A 24,681-nucleotide genomic window follows, 5' to 3' on the forward strand; every position below is an offset into this window, starting at 1 on the left:
AGAGTAACTGAAGACTAAAGTATTATAAAGACCTTTACTGACAGTTGCACCCTGGTCTCACTGTTTAATTACAAATATTTGAGTTCGGCCAGCTTAAATTCTGAAATTCTACGTAAGATAAAGATTTCTTATTAACATATTCTTCTAGGTATTTGCTTTGCTCAGAACATGTATATTTTAAAATCCCGGATGCTCTGTCAGTCAAAGCAGGATGTAGTGAAAGCAGGAAACTGGTACATGGGAAATCCTGGGAAAAGAATTGAGAACAAAAAAATTATTGGCCTTTAAATCAGAACTGGGTCATATAAACAAGATTATATGATGCAGCTGTCCTTAACATCAAAGAACTGGACTAGATGACCATGGAAAAGCCATGTTATGCTCCTGTATTGGCAAAAAAAGTGCAGGTGAAATTCAGGAATATCTTTTTAGTGTGTTGTTAGACTTCACAGCATATAAGTACACTGTTCAAGGCCCACCAGAAGCACTGTAGACAAAATACAGCTACTCTATTTTTCTTGCTTCCCTTTAAAACAAATGAAAGTTTGTTTTAAGCAGCATGGATAAAGACAATGGGAGTAACCGTGTTTCCAGATTTGACTTGCTGTGCCCAATGAACCATGTGTGAGGTGGTCGACACATCCCAATTAAAGGATGTGTCTATAAAATCATTTAATCACTTAAGGCATTTGTCACCTTCCCTATAGTCTGACCTGATGTAGAAAATAGATAGAAACTAGGTACAGGAGCCTGCAGAACTCTGAAGTGTGTAAAAATACTGAAAAATCTGCAAAATGTTTTGTTGCCATTTGCAAGCACATGAAGAGAGCTCTAAGCAAGTGCTGCTGGTTTCTGCAGGGAATTAGGATTTGAAGCATTACTGATTTTTGCTGGAGGAAGATTCTGCAAATATGCCATTTATAACTAAAGTGTTTCATCTGACTTCAATAGTACCTGTGTTGCAGAGAAGGAAATTAGTGTTAAAAACTTGTTGCCAAATGAAATCCTATTTTACTTAGTTCACGTCAGTGGAATTGTACCAAGGATGAGCTTGGACTTGTTTAGATAAAATTCTTTTCTACTACTTTTTCTCTTATATTTTGAGTAAACATCTATTTTACTACATTTTTTTTTCTAATACTTCCATAGGACACATTACAACAAAAGCAATTTGTTTAGAAGATCATCGTACACGAGTTAATTCCTCCTTTTGTGGTGCAAGGACGAAGCCTTTAACTGAAACAAAACTATGCAATACTAATCCCTGCCCAGCATAGTAAGTTCTCTTTATTTTTCTACCTTTTGTTGTGGCTTATGACTGAGTTAGCCAGCAAGGAAGTCCTGATAGGCACACAGAATTGTATAGCCTGCTAGATGAACCTCTTTTTATTCTGTAGTTTAAAACAGTAATTGTTTAAAAATGCTAGTTGTGTAGACTTCTGCCCAATGATAATAATAGAGGCAGTATTTCTAATGTTGCTAAGCAAGACCTCCTGAGGATTGCTTGCAGCTCTGTCACCATGCTGGGGTTAGCTATGTGACACTGAGTAAATCTAAATTACTTAGGGGCCCATTCTGCCACCTTTACTCACCTTGAATCAACAAGACCATTTCCTGAGTAAAGTGCTACTCCCCCTGTGGAGACTTGGCCCTCTGACTCAGATTCCACATTTTAGATTAGGCTAAAAGAATCTTGTGAAGTGTAATTAGTGATTTTTGGACAAAATGCTCCATAGAGTATTATGATACCAATAAGAGGACTCTCTAAGCCAAATAAATTGTCAGCAATGCTCCTGGTGCCCACAAAAATAAATATGAAGACATTTCCTATGTTAACAATCTTATTTTCTAAAAGACATAAGAAAGTGAGATGCAAAGGAAGACAATGACATATAGATAAGCCGTTGGAATCCAGCTGGTATAAATCAATAGAGCGCCTTTAAAAACAAAGGAGTTACACTGATTTATAGTAGCTGTGGTAGGGGTCCTTTGGAAAAAAAAAATGTTGCGTGTTCATATAATTAAGCACAGTATCATGTGGCTTAGAATATACATGGGTAGATTTAAGGATGCATTGAGCATCTTTCTTCTGCTGTTTTTTCCATGTTCGGACTCCTGACTTTGCGACCTTAGCATTATTTTAATTTTATATTAAACATGAGAAAATTATGTTGGACAAGACATCCATGACTTCCAGAACAGGAGTTTTTCTAAAGCGATATGTTGAAAAAATTAAATGTTGCAGAAGAAAATAAAGAGAGGTAAAAAAGCAGTTCAAGTGCACAAGTAGCAGAAGGCAGAAGAAATGGAGGAAAGCTCTACTCCTGGTGTCATCTGGTGGTTTTACTCTGTAGTGATAAAAGCAATGGGTGGTAAAAGCAATTATCTAAGCCCACTCCCACACTTCATAAAAATAACACATTTAATGAAGTTTAATAGGCTTTCCCTATCTTCCCCAATGCAGAAGAGGATGATGGGACAAAGCAGAAAGATATACATGCTCTGCAGTGGCTTTGTTTTTGCTTAAAAATCCATAGTTTGCAATGTGTTTAACATTCTAAAAAATAGCCCAGTAATAGTTTGGAATTTCCTGCAAAATTTAAAGATTACAGCACAGAACACAAAATCCAAATGGCAAATTATATACTATGACCACAAAAGGATAGAGATAAGATTTAAATAATGGCAGCATGTCACATCAGGGCCCCATGTTCCTGTTTCAGCAGTTTCTTTAGATTGCTTTTAGCCACATGATTTTCTGAATACTAATTTTATGTAATCTTTGTAGCCAAACACTATCTGTTTGTATATGACTTATCTTCTGCCAGAAGTATTTTTATCCAATGAGCGCAGTATCGTGTAGACAGAAATGCAATGTCTGTGATGTTCCCAGGAGTCTTTTTAAGCTGCTTATGCTTACCTTCATTTTGATGTGGTATTGTTGTGCTATAAAGCTTCAGCAAATGATCTTCATTTCTATTTTGTCCCTCTGGACCACACAGAAAATTTCTATTTCTATTAAACAGAGATCCCAATGTATTTTAAAGATCCACTGATATAATTATCACTGAAAATGCTGAATATCCTTTTTGACATGCAGTGCAATATTTTCATGCTAGACTTGCTCTGATATTTGATTCACTACAACACAATTAATGACTTTATGCCTAAAAAGAAAAGCCGTAAAAGCCTCAAGCCCTCAAAAAAACTACGCCTTTCAGGAAGAACAGTTCTACTCACTAATTAATTATTTTTAAAATCCTGAGGATATATTAATGTATGGAGGATCTACGTGTAGGACCATGTCTTAAGGTAGCAGATTGCCATTCAACTGAGTGAAACTATGCCAGATCGTCTTTGCTGAGGAATCTGCCTAGAAAGTCATGACATGTAATTTTACCCACAAAACTGAGACTGTCAACATAAAAAAAATATATATATATTTATATTAATAAATACAGTGGAGGAGACAAGGAATGCTTAATAGCCAGCAAATAGAGAAGAAACAAATATGGTAGGCCTAACAGGCAAGAGAAGGTGGTGAAAAAATAGATGAGATACAAGTGTGTCTGTTTTGTGACTTAAGAGAGAAGACACCAGCCTTGTAAAGGTCAGTGAGGAATACTTACTGCATAAGGACAAAGACTTAGTGGTCTGAGGGAGAACAAAACTACGACCCTAACAGTAAGAACACAGGCATCAGAACTGCACACTGTTGTTGGGTTTCAGAGCTGCCAAATCTGCTCATAATTAGTTAGTTATTCGAGCTAATGAAAGATACTCTTGGATCACAGCCAGATAATCCTGGAAAATGGCAGTTTACTAGAGGACATTAAAGCAAGTTTATTGCCCTCTCCTCAGTGAAGAAGGGAACTTTCTGGACACTTATGGTGAATAAACTCTTAAAATGTTCGCTTTTGATTGCTCTGCCAATCATAGTTGTCAGAAACATCAAGGAAAACTAATTAAAAGCTGTAGGATGGATTAAAACTCTATCTTCTATCCAGATGTTTGTATTGCAAAGGTCCAAATATTTATATATTAGGCAAAAAGGAAATTTCTGACATTTGCTGGAAATACATAACTACTGACTTCTCATATTAATATTTCTTTGCACTTAAATTATGTCTTTTTATATTTCCCACTACTTTTGGCAGTTACTGAAGTTCCTAGATTGAGCGTTGGGATTTCTTCTGTTCCCAAAGGAATTTTACCAGAATAGGCCTTTTATACATTTTTTACCAATTAAAATTAGTTTTGTTTACAGGCAGATGTGAACAGACAGGCTAATGAGATGCTGGACATCTTTCACACAGTAAGAAAATAAAACAAAACAAAACAAAACAAAACTTTCCTGTCGTTAAAACTCTATGTAAGCAGCTATTCTAGTCATTACAGGGCTAATGCTGTGAGAAATGATAGAAGTAGGGATAGGAGAAGCAGCTGGATTTGAGACAAAAAGCCCTTTTCTATGACGTCAATTATTAACAATCTGTAAAACTGCTGTTTTAAAATACTTAGTTTAAATTCAGTGTTGGGTATTTGAATGAGTTCTCAACTTGAGCAATCATTTAAACATTCTTAATTTCCTTTGTTTTCTTCACCCCTGTTTTCCCATTGAGTTGTTGGTTATGGTCTCACATCATAAGCCTTCAGGGACAGACACAGTTGTGTGTTTGCGAAGTGACACACGAGCTGGGGATCCGTCCAGTCCTTCTATAACAGAAACACTGAGCAGCTATTGACATTTCAGAACTGAACCTAGCCTAAGCGACTGGCAGTGACTATTCAGGCTTTGTGTAATTTTAGTGACAGCATGCATAAATGAAGCTTGCCTGTGACTGCAGCACAGATTTGCCCAACGGATTTTGCTGGTTGAATTCCTACTGTTTTATTTAGATTCCACATCATCTGTCTGCCAAATTTATTAGTCTGAGGACAATTAAATCCTCCAAACACTAACAACGGGACTGCTGATTTTAGCAAGTATGTTCTTTTTTTGTAAATAGAGTAAAGCTAAGGTTTGCCATTGATATCGCTGGACAGCATCATGCCAACATTTGTCACCCTAAGCAAGTGTACCTATGCACACGTGCGTTGGGAGGTACCTGCCCAGCTAAATTGGCCCCACTCTTCCCCTGCCACGCCAGCTTTTTCCTTGTGTAAGCTTAGGTGGATCTTCCTCCTCTCTCTGCCTTCTGACAGAGACTGAAACAAGGGAAAAATGTAACAGCAAAAGGCAAAACTTTCCAGTGATACAATCTCGTCTATTTACAGACCTGGCTATCCATCTGACTTTTCTTTTGGCCTCTGGTCTGTTAGTCTATTTGGAGGTCTCTTCAGCAGCTAAAGTGACAAAAGTGATCATCCTATCATTTCTTTAGAGAGATTTTTCTTTTCCTTTTTTAGAGAGAGTTTTTCGGTTAAGACATTGACGTGGTTAAAAAGGAATGGTGATTTGTTAGCCAGATCCCTAGATTTTCTAGATACTCCACCAGCCTCAATGGCAGTGTCTCCCTCAGTCCCTGTGGAACTCCAAATTCTAGGTCATATTCATAGGCAAGTTCATTCTGGTAGATGAAAACTGTAAATAAGTAATACTGGTTTTTCTAGTTGTGTGACTTATATTTCATCCCTAGCAAAATGTTCTCTGCTTTGAAGATAGACTAAGTAACTCAGGCTTTTTGATTGCTTGAAAAGATATCTGTACATCAGTAGAGTAGACTAAGCTGAATCCCTGAGTGATTCACCTTTGATAGGTGGCTCAAATGCATTGATTTTATAAAGCTAATTAGCCTCCTGTGTTTTTAATATATATTTTCTCCGCTAAGCTGGTCACCAGGCGAATGGGGTGCATGCAGCAAGTCTTGCGGAGGCGGGCAACAAAGTCGTCTCATTCAGTGTGTCCAGAAAAAGGCTTTCCAGAGAGAGGAGGTAGTGGCCCACTCCCTGTGTCCTGTCAGCACCCCTGCCCAAGTGCAGATGTGCAACAGTCAAGACTGCCCACCTGAATGGAGCCCTGGACTATGGTCTCAGGTAACTTGAAAAACTTATATTTTCTTTTGCTGGCATAATGAAAATACTGCCAAAATCTCTGCTCAAGAAGGAACAGTGTAAACTTTGTGAAAATCAATATTTTGCGAATAGCTCTATTTATACAGGTTACATGTAAACAACATATATATTTTACCTAGCCTTCATAAGTGGTCGGACAGGAGGGGTTCCCAGAAGGGGACACGTGGTGTCCTACTGGGTACATACAAACAGATGGAAGATTTTTCTGGTTTCATAACTTAAGGCTCTATGAATTCTTCAAAGCCATAAACTCCTCTCTGAGATCAGTTCCCACAGCAATATTAACTTTTCTTTGAGATGACAGGCAGTCAAGGATGAAGAAGTATTTGGACGTGCTTATTTGCATACACACTTTTGAATTGTGGGTTGATAAATCTGTGGTTTACATGTGCAATAAAAATTTCTGTACTTTTGCCTTTGTCAGAATAACTCTTCTTTAGCATACTTTAGAATATCACTGTACTTAATTTCCACGAAGGGCATAAGGCCCCTAGGCAGATTCCTATGTGTACACACCCTGATTCACAAACTATGAAATGCCTCACATTAAACCAATCTAAGTTAAAAAGCATACACACACTTAAACAAAACTCATCTCTGCTCTTTCTTTCACTATTGTTGCTGCTGGTATGAACTACAAATGTAAGGATAGATCAAGTACTGGGAAATCCTTAGATGTAAGAGAGAGACAACAGTACACCTATATCAAAGGGAGTGACAATATTTTGATTTTTCCATCTTCATTTAATGAGATTCAAGGTGGATTTAAATTCACTGAAAATTCTGTTACTTTTACGTACAATTCTTGGTGCTGTTACTCTTTAGGTCCTGTTCAAGACTGTCTTGACCTAAGCATTCTGGGTTGAGAAGTACAGATTGCTTCTCTGGGGGAGTGCCCTGTAATGGACTGTGACAGACGAGTAGCTTTTTCTTCCAGCATATGTGAGCAAAACTTTACTATGGCAAGAGATTGTAAAAAACAGATATGGTGATTAGATATTTAAAAAGGAAGAACAAAGTCTTCAAACATATTCACACTTTCAAACTTTATTTCAAATTAAAAAAAAAATAATCATTTTTCTTCTTCTTCGGGAGGTGTATAATTCAAGCTGGGATTTCAAATAAGCCTGTGAAAATTAAGTCCACAAGTCCTGCCTAAATGTAGAACGCAGGCCTGTTGAACAAGTTGGTGAAGATTTCTAGAGTCAGCTGAAAGCTCCTATATTGCAGGCTCAAAAGAGTTAAAGAAAAATAAATGCAAAATACCCAGTCTCTCTTCACTAATCAGGGAGTCATTTTAAATGATTTTTTTGTCTGTCTGGGGGGAAGATTACAACCAGATTTTCAGCAAGCAGGTATTTCTGATGCATCTTCAGTGCAACTCTGCTTTCATGAAATCTTTTAAAAACATTTGTGATTTAATTTGTATAGTGATAATGTGGTATTCCACATTGGAATGTGCCTGTTAATTATTAGTAAGAAGAAGAACACTTAGAAGAGGATGCAACAAGGCAGAAAGCTCTTTATTTCCTCATTTCACCAGAAATGGCTCATTAGTGCATTCTGTTGCATGCTAAGGCAATGAAAACTACGGAATGTCTTTTCAACTGAACCACGGCTCAGCAATACACATTTGTTCACTGGTGACTTGTCCTAAGCTTTATTGCAATCTTGGCAATTAACATATCTTTGGTCAAACATCCTAACGATTTTCTGTATCAGATTCTGTCTTGTGAGACTCATTTGTGAAGGAGTTATGTATAGATTCCCTGGATACCCTTGGGCCTATGTCAGGACAAAATAACAAACAGCTGAGAACATCTTGCTGTGGGAGATCTTCAGAGCGGAGGTTAGAACCAGTTTTCAAGTATGTTGTCCAAGGAAAAACAATTTTGCTCACAAGTCTAACTTCTCTCATCTATGGAAGAGAGATATTACTTATCTGTCCTACATGGGGGCTGTAAGAGTTCGTAGTTTACATTACAAAAGTGCTTAGAACAATTCTTTAGAAGCAACACACAGATGTTGCTGTTATGTGTTTACAAATTGAATTTCAAGTTTACTTGCATTATGACAGCTACAGAGCACATGAACCATGGTTTCTATGCTCACTGTAAAATACAAATAATGTCAGTTTGCATTTCCTGTAGCTCAGATGAGTATTTCTTTCCATCACAGTGCTCCAAGACCTGTGGGAGAGGTGTTAAGAAACGGGATGTCTACTGCAAAAGTACTGGTTCTCCCAAGCTTAAAATCTTGCCTGATAGTATGTGCAGCCAAGACCATAAACCTGAATCCCAGCAGACCTGTGTGCTAGGACGCTGCCCCAAAAATGACCGGCTGCAGTGGGTGATTTCTTCCTGGAGTGAGGTAAAGTGGTACAGCTACATGACTCACTGTCTTTCTTCACTGGTCTTGACTTGGGGCACACACAAACTGTGTGGGGAAAAAGAAGCTAAGCTAACATTTGAAAATCAGGTGTTGTTTGCAAGCCACTATAAAAACAGTTCCTTAAATTCAGGTGTAGTTAGATGTACTCTATGTCTTTGCTTTTCTGGAATTCCACTGACTTGGATTCATATTTCTTTTTATACATTGTGGAATGTGGCCTTTGTGGTTTTAGTAATGCTTTTGTAGTTTCACATAATTTGAGTTGTCTTGAGCATAGCACAGCCTCCTCTGAGGGCATTTCTATAGATGTAAAAGGTGTATGTTGCTTTTGCAGTGCTCAGCTTCCTGTGGCCCAGGTGTACACAAGCGAGAACTAAAATGTGGTGAGAAAAGCATCCATGGGAAATTGATCACCTTTCCTCAGAGAAGATGTAGAAACATCAAGAAACCAAACATAGACCTGGAAGAAGCTTGTAACAATGGAGCCTGTCCATCACAAATGTTGTATAACATGGTATCTGGCTGGTATTCCTCACCCTGGCAGCAGGTAGGAACAGGAAGCTTTCTTGTCTCTCTCTCCCAGTCCCAGCCAGCATTGTCTCTCCAGCAGCATTTCATGTCTTGGATTTTCTGGAGTTTTTAAAGGAGCAAGTTTCCCTGCATGGTAGTTCATGTAGCATACCCTAGTGCACAGCATTAAAGAATGGAACAACTGCAAAGTGACTGCTGACTCCTGGACAGCATATCCACTGTAATTAGAAGGTGGTTTTAGAGAGCATCAAACCTAGAGAAGTGGTGGTATCACATGCCACAGAATGGATGCTAGCTGGAGCTGCATAAACATCCAGCATGGTGTAAAATGCTAAAGACTATGCCACTGTGACTATAGGGCAATGTGAGTCTGAGCTACCCAAATTGAAGCTAGCTTGAGTCTTACAGTCATTGTGCTGTAGTTAAAAATGTCCAGCTGTAGGGAGGAGGATAGAGGAGGTTATATCCCCAGTGCTGACAGTCCACGGGTGTCTCCCGCACACGGCTGTTCCCTAAGGAAGGTCACACCACTCAGCCACTGGAGCATGATGTAGCTGGTCCTTATCCATCGTGTATTTTGGTGCAGTTCATTTCTTTGTCCTTTATCTGAAGAATGTCACCCTAACGTGTTCTTTGTGCTCCAGAGGCACCAGATTCCATGGTCGGTCCCCAATACTTCCTTCTCAGTCTTCTTCGAACTGCACTGTGGTTGAACTATTACATAGCTACATGCACAATGGATTTGAGGACCAGCACAGATTGCCTGGAATTCCCTAAATACTATGATTAATTATGGGATCAGTCTGTATTTGTTCCTACATTCTTGCAAACAAGCTTCTGTATTTCTGGAACTTATCTACTTTATGAGTCACATATCAATGAGCCACACACTCATTTAATAACATTTACATGAAACAATGTATGCCTGACAATTGTAATCAGATGAAAATGGTCACATTTATCTTAAAGACAACTTCTCATGAAACACGTAGAAGTAAAATGCTTATTCATCTTAACATACTTCATAGATCTTCCTGAAAACGCATAGTGTTTTTCCCCAGATACTGCCATAATTATGGTTCCAGTGGGAGTTTTATCTCTGTTCAGACAGCAGGATTGGGACCAGAGGCTCAGAGTTCAAAAGAAATCAGTGCAGACAATCAGGAACAGGTTTTCTAAAATATTCAGTTTATGTCTAGATGCCTAAGTAAAGAACCAAATTTTCAGTGGAGTCCTTAAATAACCACACTTTCAGAAGGGTTCAACATGGAGAACAGATGCACACGTCTTTGAAAATTTGGTCCTGATGGGGATTGCCGAGCATCAACACATCAGATCCTGAAATCTTTCTGAAAGTCTCATCTTAAACCCTTGAAACTTTTTTCTTTGGCTTTCATGAGATCTGAGAGATTCCCTATAATTAAAGACAGCTTTTTTTTTTTTTCCCCCCTCCTGTCTACAGTGTACAGTAACATGTGGAGGGGGAGTGCAAACCCGGAGTGTACAGTGCCTACGCCAAGGGAGACCAGCTTCTGGGTGCTTGCCCCATCAGAAGCCAGCAATCCTGAGAGCTTGCAATACTAACTTCTGCCCAGCCCCTGTGAAAAGAGGTAAAACTCAGCTCTACATGCTGCTGCAGGGTTGGTTGCTTATATCTATGTATATAGATATACTCTATATCCAGTAAAAATCACCTTTTCCAGTTACACCCACTGAAGGTTAGTATTTGGCATGTTCCTGCACAAATGAATTTTTCCCAACTTTGCAGCTTTACAGTTACTCTCCAATACTACAGTATCTCTCTTCTCGGAGTGAGCCCTCTTAAAGCAAACTTCAATATAACTGAGATTTTAAAAACTTTTTTAAAAACATTTTAAAAATGTTTAAAAAAATTAAAAAAAAATTATTTAAAAAATAAGATATGTTTTAAAAATATTTTTTAAAGTTATACAGTTTGTTTCTGAGCTGCACCTTTAGATTATCTTGTTGATTCACATCAGAGTGTCCTATGCTGGTATTCTTTTATGATTAAAAATAGTGACATTTGAAGTAACAAATGAGAACTTGCCATTTATTTTTTAGTGTTTTAAAGTCCACCCAAGCTTCAGATTACACCTGCCTCCAGGCTGTCCAAAAATGTTTTGTCTAGAGTGTACTTTCTCTTCTCTCCTCCTGATCAGTGTATGGCACGTGCAGACAGGGAACATGAAATTCATCTCTCTCCCCATTTGTGTCTGGTATATCCCTCCCCATCTCTTTACTGTGTTTTGCAATTCTGGAGGAGCAGGAGAAGTAAGATGCTTTGTGTTAAAGATGGAATGGGAATTTTCTCAGAACCACCAAAAAAAGAGAGAGGTGCATTTGCACCATCCTGTGTATTTGCTCACAAGCTGGTACAGTTTGTGACTCCTTCTTAACCGAGGAAAAAAGCTCACGAGGTCCATGTTTGTCCCATATAACAACAGTTACCTAGGCATGTTAGAGCACTTCAAACATTAACTTTCAAAATATTGTACCTTAACCATCTTGTTACCATCTTAAAACAGGGACCTGAAAGTAACATCTATAAAACTTAGGCTGGATTACAAGAAAAAAAAAAAAAAAAAAAGATAATAGAGTTGGAGGCAAAGGTCAAGCTCTGGCCCTGCATCTTGTAATTTGACATTAGGCAATACCCCCTCTTGTCTCTACTGATTTGTGACATTCACTGTGCACAGAAACCCTGTAAAACCCAGTGATATCTTATGTGCTAGACCATTCTACTACAGCAACTCAAGACACACAGATTATCAAACTGTGATATCTGGGGGCCTGAATCCAAACTAGGATATACAGATGAAATGGTCCTAAAAGAGATAACGGAACAGTTGTCCTGCTTCTACAGTTAAATGCTCTTAACAATTCAAATGCTAATGAAGCTTTCCAAAGTTCTGTTGTACTTTGGAATTTCTGTATTACATCCTCTTCTATCATGATATAGCAAGCACTTTTCTTTTACCCCAGCCTCCCTCTGCTTTATTTCATGTCTGAAGTAATGTCTGTTATTAATTTTGGCCTTGGCCTGTTTCTCTCTTGCCTCACATCTGCAGGAGCCCTTTCGCCTTTATTATAACTGGGTCGTCAGGCTCTGGAGATCAATTATCTCCTCACTGCTCTCTAACTTTCTGTCTAAAGCAGCAAAAAGAGGGGGAACCAGCTGTGCTGGAATCACATTCAAGCAAATCAGTCTCTATTATCAGCCACGTAGCTCCAGCTCAGTGATCACAGTCAAGAAATTAATGTTTCAGGGAGAGTTTACACACTTTCCTAGACAAGCTGGGTCCTTTCCATCCGTTAGATGCAGTTACGGTCACCATAACTCCTAACATATCCAACTGCTTGAAATCAATCAAAATTAAACCAACATGTAAATACTTGAGTAAATAGAAATAAGGAACTGACAGCCTGATCCACATCCACTGAAGCTAGAGGGAGTCTTTGTGTTCATTCCAATAGTCTTTGGATTAAGTCCCAAGAGTAAAGTTTTCGGCCACACCTCTGTAATGTTAGCATTGCACTCCAGTCTTCAGAAGGGGGATAAAGATTTATTAACATTGCCTTCTCATTTCTTAAAAAATTAAAAAAAAAAAAAAACAACTAGCAATTTGCAATTTTTGAAAATTTATGCTTACATGGCAGGAGATCTTTCTGACTTAGAACAGTTTTCCTTGCCTTGAGCTGTGCATGTCTTTCTTTGGTTGCCTGCTTTGGGTCCTTCCAGTGGCAAATTCTGTAGGGGGCCAGCAGATAAAGTGAAAGCTGGTGCTAAACTACCATTTCCATCCCTACTGACATTCGGTTAAGAGTAGAAGCATAACATGGTAGAGTGGGAAGGCTACAGTATGACACTGAGCCACCCAGTTCCCAGAAAACTTTTTGTTCAAGGATAGTATTTTCTTTAGATAACATTTATAGATAGGATTCTGTTTTTAAAAATTGAGGAATATATTTTTTTTTCATTTTGCTATTCATTCAAACAAATTTGAGAGTGATAAAGGTATACAACATCACCACTGCCATCATAAAATGTAAGTAAAAAAATATGAAGCAGTGAATAATCAAAATAAATTCATACAAAGAGACTGGGATGACTCCTGAACCACAAACTATGAAGAAGTTGCCTATGCTATGTAAGGGAGCATATATCTTCTATGACTCAACTTAGCTGATCTGAGAATGCAGACAACGGTGGCTAGATTGTCTTCAGTGTCTCCTTGTAAATTCCTTTTATTGACCATGTAAACAGTAGTTCTGAGAGCAGAATGGAATCTTCTCCCATGCTCATAGGAGATTTCAGTTTAGCTATAAATTTTGCTAAACCTCATTTAAATGTCTTACTGCTTTCCCAGACATTGTGAATTTGTTTATAAATCATCCACATGAATCATCACTCTGCTCTTTCAAAGAAAAGTAAAGCATCCACTACAAAACAGTAGAAAGCAGTAACTATGAAATGTTTTTTAAAGCAACTGGGCTGTATGTGTAAATGATCTATACATAAATATGTGAAATAAAATCTTAATTGAAAAGTCTTATTTATTTTTGCAATTAAAAACTACGCTTTTCAGAACAAAATGTTGTCAGCTGTCTCTTACCCTATTAGTTAATTAAGATTTCACCAGCATGGCATAAAGTCCTAAAAGCCTGATTCATACCACCTAATTTAAATGTTTAAGTTAGAAGAGTGATTCCTTACACTCCCTACATAAACAAAAGGAGAAAAATAAGTCACTTTGGAAAGCGTTGGAATACAAACACACAGCAGAGCATTTTGTGCACATAACAGACTATGATCCATGCATTCAATTTTCCATGCATTTTCTGTATATATACACATAAACTCAAAGCTGAGACTGCTTTGAAGCACAGCTGAACTCCATGCAATGGTGGTATCAGCATGCATTGGAGCATTGAAGTGGGTTCATTTATACAAGTACTTGGCTTTAGAGCATTTATAATCAGCGATGAAAACACTGAGGTATCAAAACTGACTTTTTTCACCACTACAGTTAGTGGTCAAATCCCCATTTCATTCTGTTTTCCTGAACTTCAAAGTGTGCTCTGAATTTTTTAATTCCTTTAGCCTCTGACATTCCTACTGTATTAGCTCTATCAGCATCACTTAACAAATTAAACTAGAATTTTTGAGATGGAAGCTAGTTCATTGTTCGTTTTCTTTGAATTGAGTAACCCATCATATTTTTAACATTACCAAATGCATACAAGTTTGTTGAACTACTGCCTGATTTGTAGAACTGCTAAAACATAGTCTTAACATATTGCTTGAATTTCTCTCCTTCAGATGATCCTTCTTGTGTGGATTTTTTCAGTTGGTGTCATCTGGTACCCCAGCATGGTGTCTGTAACCACAAGTTTTATGGCAAGCAATGCTGTAAATCATGCACAAAGAAGAACTGATAGCAGCGTGTTATCTGAACTCTTCAGTGACAGGATTTTCTTTTTCAATTTATGTTGAAATTAACTTTGCTTTGAGCCAAGACATGGTGCCACATAAACCACTGACGGAACAGACATTTTTTTCTAAGGGAATGTCTGAGGTACAGTACTTGTTGGATATATACTGAAAAAGGAATGTTGTTTTTTTCTTTATTTGCTGACCTCACTAAAGTACAGGGTACTATGGATCACTTGAACACTGAGACTCAACGGGCAGTTCTTCTTTCTTTAAAAGTGTCATTTTGCACTGTCATATGTTATGAGGAAGAAATTAAGGCAAGGACGCCTTTTTCTGGCTAATTTACCCGAATGCCAAGCAAAAGAGATTGGGATCTCAAGGAATAAGGTTACAGCGTGGCAGCATGACAGATCACACAACCAGAAGTCTTTCCTTTCATATCTTTTATGATAGTATCATCCCCAGGTAAGGAAGCTGCTTACTGCCACTTTCACAGAAAGACATTCAAATGACTGTTGGTTGGAGAATCCAGTGTCACATGTGTGACCATGAGAAGTAAATGGTGCACTACAAAGATATATGGTGCTTCTCTATTATACTTGCTGCTGGAAAAGCAAGTTTTGCATCATGCTTATGTTTTTATTGTTTTGAAGAATTCATTTTCTGCTTTGTGTAGAAACTCAGAGGTGGTTAACTAGTAACTTGAAATGTATTCCTAGAAATATTCAGCGTTAGAATATTTGGACTTTTAATAATGCTCTGTTACAAGTAAAATAGAATTTCATATTTCAACTAACTCAAGGAACTCAGATTTATTGAGCTCAATGGTTATGTTTTCAACTTTCTAAGCTCATTAGATATGTAAATTTAAAATTTAAACTTGATAAAGTAGTTTTTTTTTTTTCAGAAGCTAGGTTGTTTGAATGCCAAGATACTGAAGAATGTCTTCCTTTTAATCTCAAATCTCTGCAAGTTTTGATTCATCTGTTGCCCAAAGGAAATAACAAGAATATTGCAGTCCATCAATCCATGCCAAACTTCTCTAAATAGTTATTTATTCACATAGGTGATATGAAAAAATTGCAAATGCTAAGCGGATGATTTACTCTAACCAAATGGAAATCATTTCTATTTTTATACATTCTCATAAAACTTTTATTTAGTTCAGAATCCACCAGCAAACAAAACAAATGTAAACACAATGATATTTGTAATCATTCAGTATCAAGATGTTAGGTGACACTGTACGTCAAATGGTACAATTTTAAAAGTTTCTGCATTGAAAAAATACCCAACACAACCTATTTGCCAAAACCATTCTGAGACAGAGCTGTGTTCTACTGTAATTTTCTGGGGAGTGCCTATGAGGGACATATTTAACTAATTCCACCCAATCCCACAACTTCTTTTGATGAATGTAGCTCAGTTTTACTGTTTTTTTAAAGTATCATTTCAGCATAAGATTAGCCAGCTCAGCACTAATGCCAGACAGTGGTCACTTGAAATTATCAGTTCCTTTTGCAACAATTTAAATTAAAAACATGTATTCTGTGATACTTTAAGAAATGATGATTGGAAACATCTCTCAACCTACATCACTCTGTCTTGATATTCAACATTGCATAATTGTAACCTCTTTTCTAGGAAAACTACTTTTTGTTTTGTTTTGTTTTTATAATTGTGCCCTTTTGATTATTTGATGTAAAATAATTAATTTATTAATGCATAGCTTTTCCTTTATATTTCTTTGCTCACTTCCTTAAGTGAAAACTGAGAAAAGAAAACGGTAGTGTCACAAAATATGAATTATGGTGTAAAAAAAAAAAAAGCAAAAAATATAAGTGTAATATTTAATTATTTTATAAGCTTTGTAATAAAGTACTCTAACTGTTTCATTATATTTGGAATTGTAAAATTCATGAATAAAATATGGAGGTTATAAGTAAATATCAAGTAATATAAGTGGTGTATATGCATTTTGTTGCATTCGTGTTGATTGTGCCATAATATCTTTAAGTAAAACATTATCCTACTTTCTTCTGCTATGTAATTGTCTTCTGTCTGTGACTCTGAACCTACCCCAGTTCTATGGGGGACAGCAACAAAAGCTGTCCAAAAGAAAATCTTGTTCTTTGGGACAGTGGAAATATAGCCGCCATAGCTGAGTATGACTTCTACTGCCTGTCTGTGCCCTTACCATTCAGGTTTTCTATGGGTTAATATTGGTGGGGAACCCTAGAAACAGTGAATTTGAGTGTTTACAAGCCATTATGATGAATGGGGGGAGGTCATTCCTTTCAGGGACTCAAAGTCAGGCATATGTTCTAAGGTCATGTGAAACTTGTCTACTTTTGAAGGTCCTATTATACTGGTAAGTGTGGAATGCACCACTGGCTATTCAACAAAGTGAATATATTGTAGCTGCCTTTCAAGAGTAGGTGGTGTTTCTCACTTGCAAGACTATCCTGCCACTGAAGCCGCTAGTCTGGACTGTGCCCACTGCAGGCACAAAAGGGCAAAATGGCCATAATTTCATGTTTTTACTTGCATAATACAGAAGCTAAAATACACAAAAATACAGTTCCCTCCCTATATGCAACACAAAACTGTTCACCTGCAAAAGACAGCAGAAACTTGTATATCATAGAACCACCATGATTCTTGTGTGTATTTATCTGCAAGGTGGTTTGCAAGAAGCCTCACTCAACTAAGCATTAGGTTTTACAGTCTCTCCTATTGGCCTGGGGATACTTTAGTTTTCTAAAAATGACTCAGTTATGAATTTTCCATGCCATTCCCTGATATGAACTAGGAGGGACTCCATCTGGTCACTCCATCATTTTACATATACTCTCTAACATATATTTGCAACTTGTCCATTCATTCACCACCACGCAGGTCTCTGACAACAGCAAGCTTCACAGAGTACTGTTGGGAAGAAATACTGAGCATACTTCTGATTTACACTCTGATCTAGTAGGCACTAATAAACAATGGATCAGTCTGCTCCTGAAGGATTCCCAGCAAGTGCTCTTTTGAACATGACTTGGACTAGTGATTTAAATAATTAATATGTCCACACAAGACTTCAGACTTGAAACTGCTTTGTGTTCTGGTCTAGAATTTTGGAATTAAAATTAACTGACGGTTTTCAGTGAATTACGGTGCTGGAGATGGATGTTGAAAGAGGAAGTATTGCATAAAGATGTGCTATTGTGTGGTTGGATCAACCCCAAGTCCACAACTGTTATATTGCTAAGCCTTTATAATGATATTTGGTATACAAAGCTTGGCAGTTTTCTAGAAGTATATTGCTTCAAGGCTCACTTTATAAGGCAGAATGGGGTCTTTTCACAAAGGACTCAAACTCTGTTTCCTGTAGTCAGATTTCATCACTCAGGTAAAGGATGCATCTGCCTAAAACTGAAACAGATATTTAATGAATGGCTTGATTGTGTAAATCAAAGTCAACTACCCTGGATGCCCAGAAGACATGAAATGCTGGAGACAGATGAACATTTTGCTGCATGTGGTTTTATGGTAACATGATCCATATCCTGTATTTCCTTTATTTTTTCAGCAAATCCTATTCAAATGTATCCATAAAATAAATTAACATTATTATTTCTATTGTAATAGATGTCCAGCCCTGAGTCGCTGGGGTTCCATTGTGTACAACACTGTATACATGCCATGAAAGGCTTACTGTCCCAAGTGTACAACAAGAAACAATAGGAAAAGAAAGCATTAACAGTGAGATCATGGTGATCTGAAGCGCTGCTCATGGGTCATTGTCTGTCTGGACATTGCAGAACATTTCAAAGGAAACACCATGCAGATAAGATCTGAAAGAGCAAAATGTTGAGGAAGTCTGTCTTGGCTGTTTTGAAAGGAAATGCTAAGCATTGCTAAGGCCTAAGAGGAACGTAGAGAGGAAAGTTAGTAGGGAAGCTGGGTTACAGTGGAATGAATCAAAAATGAGGTGTGCTCAATGTTGAGTCCTAACCAAGATAGTGACTATCATGAGACAAAAGAAAGAAATATGAATTATTCAAATTGTTAGCCTGGCAGTTATCAGGGACTACAGAGATGTGAGGTTTTGGCAAGGCAGTAAATCTTCTTTCCATCAGAAAGAGTTCTGGAATAAGGAGATGCAGCTGGTAAAAAATACCCTGAATTCCTTCTTCACCAATCTCATACAAACATCAGCCAAGTCAAGCTGACCTTCCTTTCTGCTTTCTGCATGTTGTGCACCAGTAGCACAGCTATCCTCCATCTCCTTCTCTTTAGAACAAATCCAGGTCAGGGTTGGGCTGTAATCCCAACCATTCCATGCTGGAATTGGTTCTTTCATGTATATGTTTCTTCTTGTGTAAGTTCTTCACCTGGCAGGTTACAAATAACACTTGCTTCCCATGAGAGCAGGCAGTGACAGACAGATTGATTCCCAGGCTTGCACTGCAAATGGTACAAAAGCTGGTTGCTGTTGACAGCATTTATACTGCATTGCCCATGGATAGTCATTGTCTCTGCCCTGGATGGAGGCAACCAGAAGCACACTCTGGCCAAAGAGCTTGCCTTCTAACAGTCAACATGCCAGGCAGGGTTAGGAGTAGCTGCCTGCTCGTTTTCCGTGAGTGATACTGGAGCACAAACTGTCTGAATGTCCCAGATGAGCAGAACTAGAAATGGAACCTGAATTTCTGAATTCAAAATCCAATATATCAATATCAAAGCCAATTTTCCTCATGCTCCCTGAAAGAAAGAAAATCTATTCTAAGACCTATACTTCAAACTAGTATCTATTTTACGTACTTTCTGTTCAGTAGTAAGTATTTATTCATAAACAGAATCTGATGCAATTTCTAGATTCTGTCAATGAAGGCAGAACCTTTAGTTAACCCTAACTTCTGAACTTACTTTCTAAGCATTAAATCAAGCCATTGTCACCATACATTTAATCCTTAACACCGTACTGTGTACCTACTGTGATTTAAGATAAACCCTCAATAACTTGTAGGTGACTCGGACTGCCAAGTGTTAGTTTATTATGTTCTTTTGTGATAATGTTCATTAATCCTCTCATAACAGCATAGAAGAGCTGCCACACATGATCATTTAAAAAGTATATAAAAGGGTTTATAATAGCAATATTTACTCATGAAAATCTTACCTATGGAAAGCAAACAGGGTTCAGAGAATAGCATACACAACTCCCTCTTCGGGATCTTCTCCTTCTCATAACATTAAAATACCCAAATCAGGCCTGTCTAATAGGAGAAACTGAAGGCATTGTCTTCAAAGCAGGAATCCCCTGCTCACATTCTTGTGCTTCTGTGGAAATTATGGACCTTTACTAGCTCCGTTTAGATTATAGTTGAAGATATTCAGGATATCTGCAGGATTCAAGAGTTGTTCTCGTACAAAATAGTTAATCCTATGTACAATGTTGTTTCTGACCAGCTTTCATAGTGCTTCTAGTGTAGTAATGTATTGCAACCATCGTGATTCCTCACCTCAGCAACCTGTAACGACACCCAGGATCCTTGTGTGTCTTATGTAGAGGGGGGTACCTGAGCACAGAAAGGGATAAATTTTCATTCCATGAAGAGAGATGAGAGAAAATCCCATTAATGCTTTCCCTGGATGCAGTTATGACCAGTTTCACAGGAAAAGCCATTCTGGTGCAATGCCTTCCCCAGAGCACTAGAATTCACATTTCCACATTGTACATTCAATGCAACTGTTGAACAAGTAAGAAGTAATTGAGGCTCGCCTTTTCCCAAAATGCATCACTGAAAATGATTTTTTCTAAGCGACTAAACAAAATGCTTTACAGCTTTCATTTCTGGGGGCTTTTGATAGTTGAAAAACAATTTTTCATTGAGATCGTTTTCTGTGTTGTATTTTTAACATACAAACAGATCATCTCACAGAGTTATTTTTTTTCTCCAAATAGACAAACCCTGCAAAAAGGAAAGTGCTTCTAGATTATTCACTGTTAATTATATGTCACTGTTTATCCATGCAAGTTAAATGAGAAGATTCAATATGCAAATCATAATTCCACCCTTTGCAGGATACTCTACTTCCAAGTCCATTAAAAGAAGTCTAACTTTCAAAAATTTAACTGTACAGCATTCTCCATTGATAGATAATATTTTAATAGGATCAGAACATTTCATTTCTAGACACAGATATTGCCTGTCAGCAGAAAGTTCATCAGCTCAGACTTTGTAAAAATACATTGCAAATGCTAAATTGCCCAGAACTACCATGACTTACTCATTATTGTCTTTGCTGGTGTGTGGGGAAAAGTCAACCAACAGACAATAACAGGCTGTAAACACAGCCCTCCCCAATTAAATATAGGATATACTTCTTCAAACTGTATCATTTACCACAATTTAATTTTGAGGTTTTTGGTGTCCACTTCTAAAATACTAGTTGCAAAACCAAAATTGCATATGAACAAACTGTAACATCTAATTTTAAAAGCATTCAACTATTCAGTGAGACCTTAAGATGGTATATGGGCAACTATGATATACATCTACCATATTACATGTTCTGAACTCAAATTCTTGTTGTGTCTTGTGGCCAGTTAACATCTAATTCTGACCCCCCCCCCCTTTTTTTTTTTCTTTTTTTTCTTTTTCAACTGCAATGGAACTTGTAATGAAAATCCTGAACTTGTTGTAAGTGTCTTGTTCAGGTAAGTATACAGCTTGCTCTGTGTGTCATAAACAGTTGACTAACCTCAAGCTGGATTAGCCCTACGTTATATTAGCCATACTGATCCAAGAGCATACCAGTGCAACTCTCAGGTAGCTGATAAAAAACACATTTAAAATCTGGGACATTCATCAGCCATTTATTTATTCCTTTGCACCATGATTCTACAGTAGAGCTTACTTATTTTGAGAATCCTGTTCAGTTTCACCAGTTGTGTTGCTATTTGTAATGTAGAGCTAAATCAGAGAGTCTGTGTCCATGCTGCAGTGCAGTGCTGTAGATCAGTTGTGTGTGGTGGTGAAAAAACTTCATCTGGGCTAGTTAAGAAGCCAGAAGTTCACAGAACTGCTTATGTAACAGCTGAGGGTTGATGCCAGAGCTATAAATTAAAGTTCGAGATTACACGGCTTCTGAGCTTTGACCTATTGTAATCAGGAAGGGCAAGGTTGAAGGGGTTTGTGTTTGCTGCACAGTATTTGCATCGGATTGTGTTTGTTTAGAGCCATAATTCAGTGGTTCTGCTGGTCTTCGGCGTGGGCCAAGAATGAATTTTTCATATTGAAGCATAACGTAGAAACATAAAATGGATGGGAACCTATCTTCTGACTGACAACAGGCAGAGATGAGATATTGCATGGATATGCTGATACTCTCTTTTTCTGCCACCGGAACTGTTCTTACCTACCTATATACAATATATCTGGTATAGATCTTCTGGGCTCTTAATCTAGCTCTTATTTTGTACGAGTAAGTTAATTAAGGTTAAAAAATAAATAAATCATAAAGGCTATCTGTCCTTATTCAGGAAATAACCAGAGTAAAGAAAGCACCAGCTTCCTAGATGACACAATTACACTTTGCTCAGGGACAGAGTACTTCAAGAACTGGGTTATTCTTGGTGCTGGCTCTTGTAAATGCTCTTCCCTGATCTTCTCATTAACCTTCTGAACCTCATGCCTACTGGATGGATCCTAGCCAGCAGCTACCAAAGGACTCTTTGAAAGCAGAGTTTACACCTCAGTTTCCAAATTGTGTTACTGTAGTGTACTAACTATATACAAGAGGGAGACAAACAGTGGATTTGTCTTTTCAATAACAGTGGGTGATTAAAAAATAAAGTACCAATAATGTGAGATTCATACAGTTCTGAAACCTTCAGACATTTTGGCACATAGCTCTGTCTCTCTCGGACAATTGCACCCCCTTTTTCTCTGCTTCTCTCCTCCTGTTCCAAAGCTCCCCCCCTGAAGCCATGGGGGGATGGGGAGTGGAGCTGGTTGTGAAGTGTCTTGGGGTAATCCACTTTGACAGGGAACTATGCTGATTACAAGTTATGGCTTTGGAACTGTAAAGCTCCCACTGCTGTCTATGTACAAGTTGCTGCTTTCTATTTAAACCTTAACAGTCACATCTAATCAAGAGAATATAAGAACGTTTTTATGAATTCCATGAGAAAAATTCCCCTCAGGTGTAGCTTGCACAGTTTGATCAGCTCCAGTATCATGTTTTAGCGTTTCAGATTAATCCCGCAGATACTGAGCCAAGAATGCTAGCTTTCATACTCTCCTGATAGCCAGGCAAAAACACTTCTGCAATTTGTTATTATTTCAGCTAAGCTTGCAATATGCAAATTAAGATTTATGGCAAATGAAGGCTTAAAACTATGCATTTATCTTCATGTGGAAAAGGTATCATGTATTTGCAAGGTGCCAAAAAATACCAGAGCTGGGCAGAGAACAAGCGAATTACAGCTCCTAGAAGGCACTGGAGAGCTGTACATCAGCGTTTTGTGTTCTGATGACAGGAAACAAACTATTTCACAGTCTTAAGTTTTTCTGGAAGATATGGAGCTGACCCAGCCCCCAGCCTTAAGTATCTTGTTTCAGTGTTTCCAACTGAATATTGTTAAAGTGTCAGGTAAATCTAAGATTTTTAACAAGGTTACGCTAAAAGAAAAATTATTATTGTATGGAATGTAAGTATCCTGTTGAAAATATGGTGATGAGAAAAAAATGATCAAGTAGAGATAACATTTATGTTCCCTACTATTCTCCCATCCTACCCATGCATAAGCAATTAACATCATTCCCAGCCATGTGCTGATTCAGCTTTGCTGCAATTACATTAAGGCACAGAGACAAGATACTGCCTATTCCCTACCTCATCTTTCTGGAGCAGTACTGAGTAACACAAACCATGTAAGTAAGATTCAGGGATGCTCTAGAGAGATGTATTCCTGTGTGGTCTCATTCCCTGCTTTATATTCTGCAGTACTGAAGACAACAGGATGACACATGGACTAGAGAGAGATCCATGCATACTTTCCTTCCTAAGTCAGGGTTTCCAATGAAAAGCACTGGAAAACTGAGATACATGCCCAAAGTTCAGCTCAGCCTGAGCCTTGGGGTCCAATTTTCATCTCAATCAGAAGTAATTTCCCATAAGTTAAAGGATTCATAACCATACAAAATCAGTGTGTACAAGTCAAACTCAAACCACATCTGGTAGTAAGGACATCTGGTAATAAGGTAATACCTGATGCAGCCGTACAGGCTGGGGGAAGAGTGGCTGGAAAGCTGCTCAGCAGAAAAGGACCTGAGGATGCTGGTTGGCAGCCGGCTGAACGTAAGCCAGCGGTGTGCCCAGGTGGCCAAGAAGGCTGGTGGTATCCTGGCCTGCATCAGAAGTAGTGTGGCCAGCGGGGCCAGGGTAGGGATCGTCCCCCTGTACTCAGCACTGGTGAGACCACACCTCGAGTACTGTGTTCAGCTTTGGGCCCCTCACTGCAAGGACACTGAGTTGCTTGAGCGTGTGCAGAGAAGAGTAATGAAGCTGGTGTAGGGACAAGAAAACAAGATGAGGAGCAGCTGAAGGAACTGGGGCTGTTTAGTCTGGAGCAGAGGAGGCTGAGGGGAGATCTCTTGCTCCTGAAAGGAAGTTGTAGCAAGGAGGTGTCAGTGACAAAAAAACAGGACACAAGGAAACACTCTCAAGTTGTGCCAGGGGAGGTTTAGATTGGATATTAGGAGGAATTTCTTCATGGAAAGGGTGATTAGGCATTAGAATGGGCTGCCCAGGGAAGTGGTGGCATCCTCTTCACTGCAGGTATTGAAGAGACGTGTGGATGTGGCACTAAGGGACATGGTTTAGTGGTGGGACTCAGTAGGTCAGGTTAATGGTTGGACATAGTGATCTTGAAAGTCTTTTCAAACCTAGATGATTCTATGACTTTTACAACATGAAGGATGTTAAGTGAACAGCACACAGTTTTTCTGAATTTACTCTCTCACAAGCTACAGTTTCCAGTTTCTGGAAGATGCTTTGCCTCACTTCTCTAGCCTACTGGAAGAACAAACTAGCCCTAGTTATGCATGTTCTACCTTATTCCCTGTTATCATCCAACTTCTATGAATATATCACCTAGAATTTCAAAAATGAGTATTGCAAGAAAGTTGTTTAGCTGAGGCTTGGACTTGATATAAATACTTAATTCT

At 38.2% G+C, this 24,681-nt stretch overlaps 1 protein-coding gene and 1 long non-coding RNA gene across 7 annotated transcripts in view; one reads left to right on the top strand and one right to left on the bottom strand.

The window, feature by feature from the left end:
• The window catches only part of ADAMTS18 (ADAM metallopeptidase with thrombospondin type 1 motif 18), a 188,900-nt gene extending 172,413 nt beyond the window's left edge, over positions 1 to 16,487 (top strand). For 5 of the 6 annotated variants that reach the window (XM_040571013.1, XM_040571012.1, XM_040571014.1 and 2 more), the window contains 6 exons: positions 1,150 to 1,276; positions 5,832 to 6,036; positions 8,254 to 8,445; positions 8,801 to 9,013; positions 10,460 to 10,607; positions 14,339 to 16,487. In XM_040571013.1, coding sequence (XP_040426947.1) covers positions 1,150 to 1,276; positions 5,832 to 6,036; positions 8,254 to 8,445; positions 8,801 to 9,013; positions 10,460 to 10,607; positions 14,339 to 14,454 — 1,001 coding nt within the window. In that variant the 3' untranslated portion in view covers positions 14,455 to 16,487. The remainder of the gene's footprint in view (positions 1 to 1,149; positions 1,277 to 5,831; positions 6,037 to 8,253; positions 8,446 to 8,800; positions 9,014 to 10,459; positions 10,608 to 14,338) is intronic. The other variant, XR_005823583.1, reaches the window with a different exon arrangement.
• The window catches only part of LOC121076579, a 166,694-nt gene that overhangs the window by 8,133 nt on the left and 133,880 nt on the right, over positions 1 to 24,681 (bottom strand). The window lies entirely within an intron of this gene.

The sequence above is a fragment of the Cygnus olor genome, chromosome 12 (genome assembly GCF_009769625.2).
Source record: "Cygnus olor isolate bCygOlo1 chromosome 12, bCygOlo1.pri.v2, whole genome shotgun sequence".
Classification (NCBI taxonomy): Eukaryota; Metazoa; Chordata; class Aves; order Anseriformes; family Anatidae; genus Cygnus; species Cygnus olor.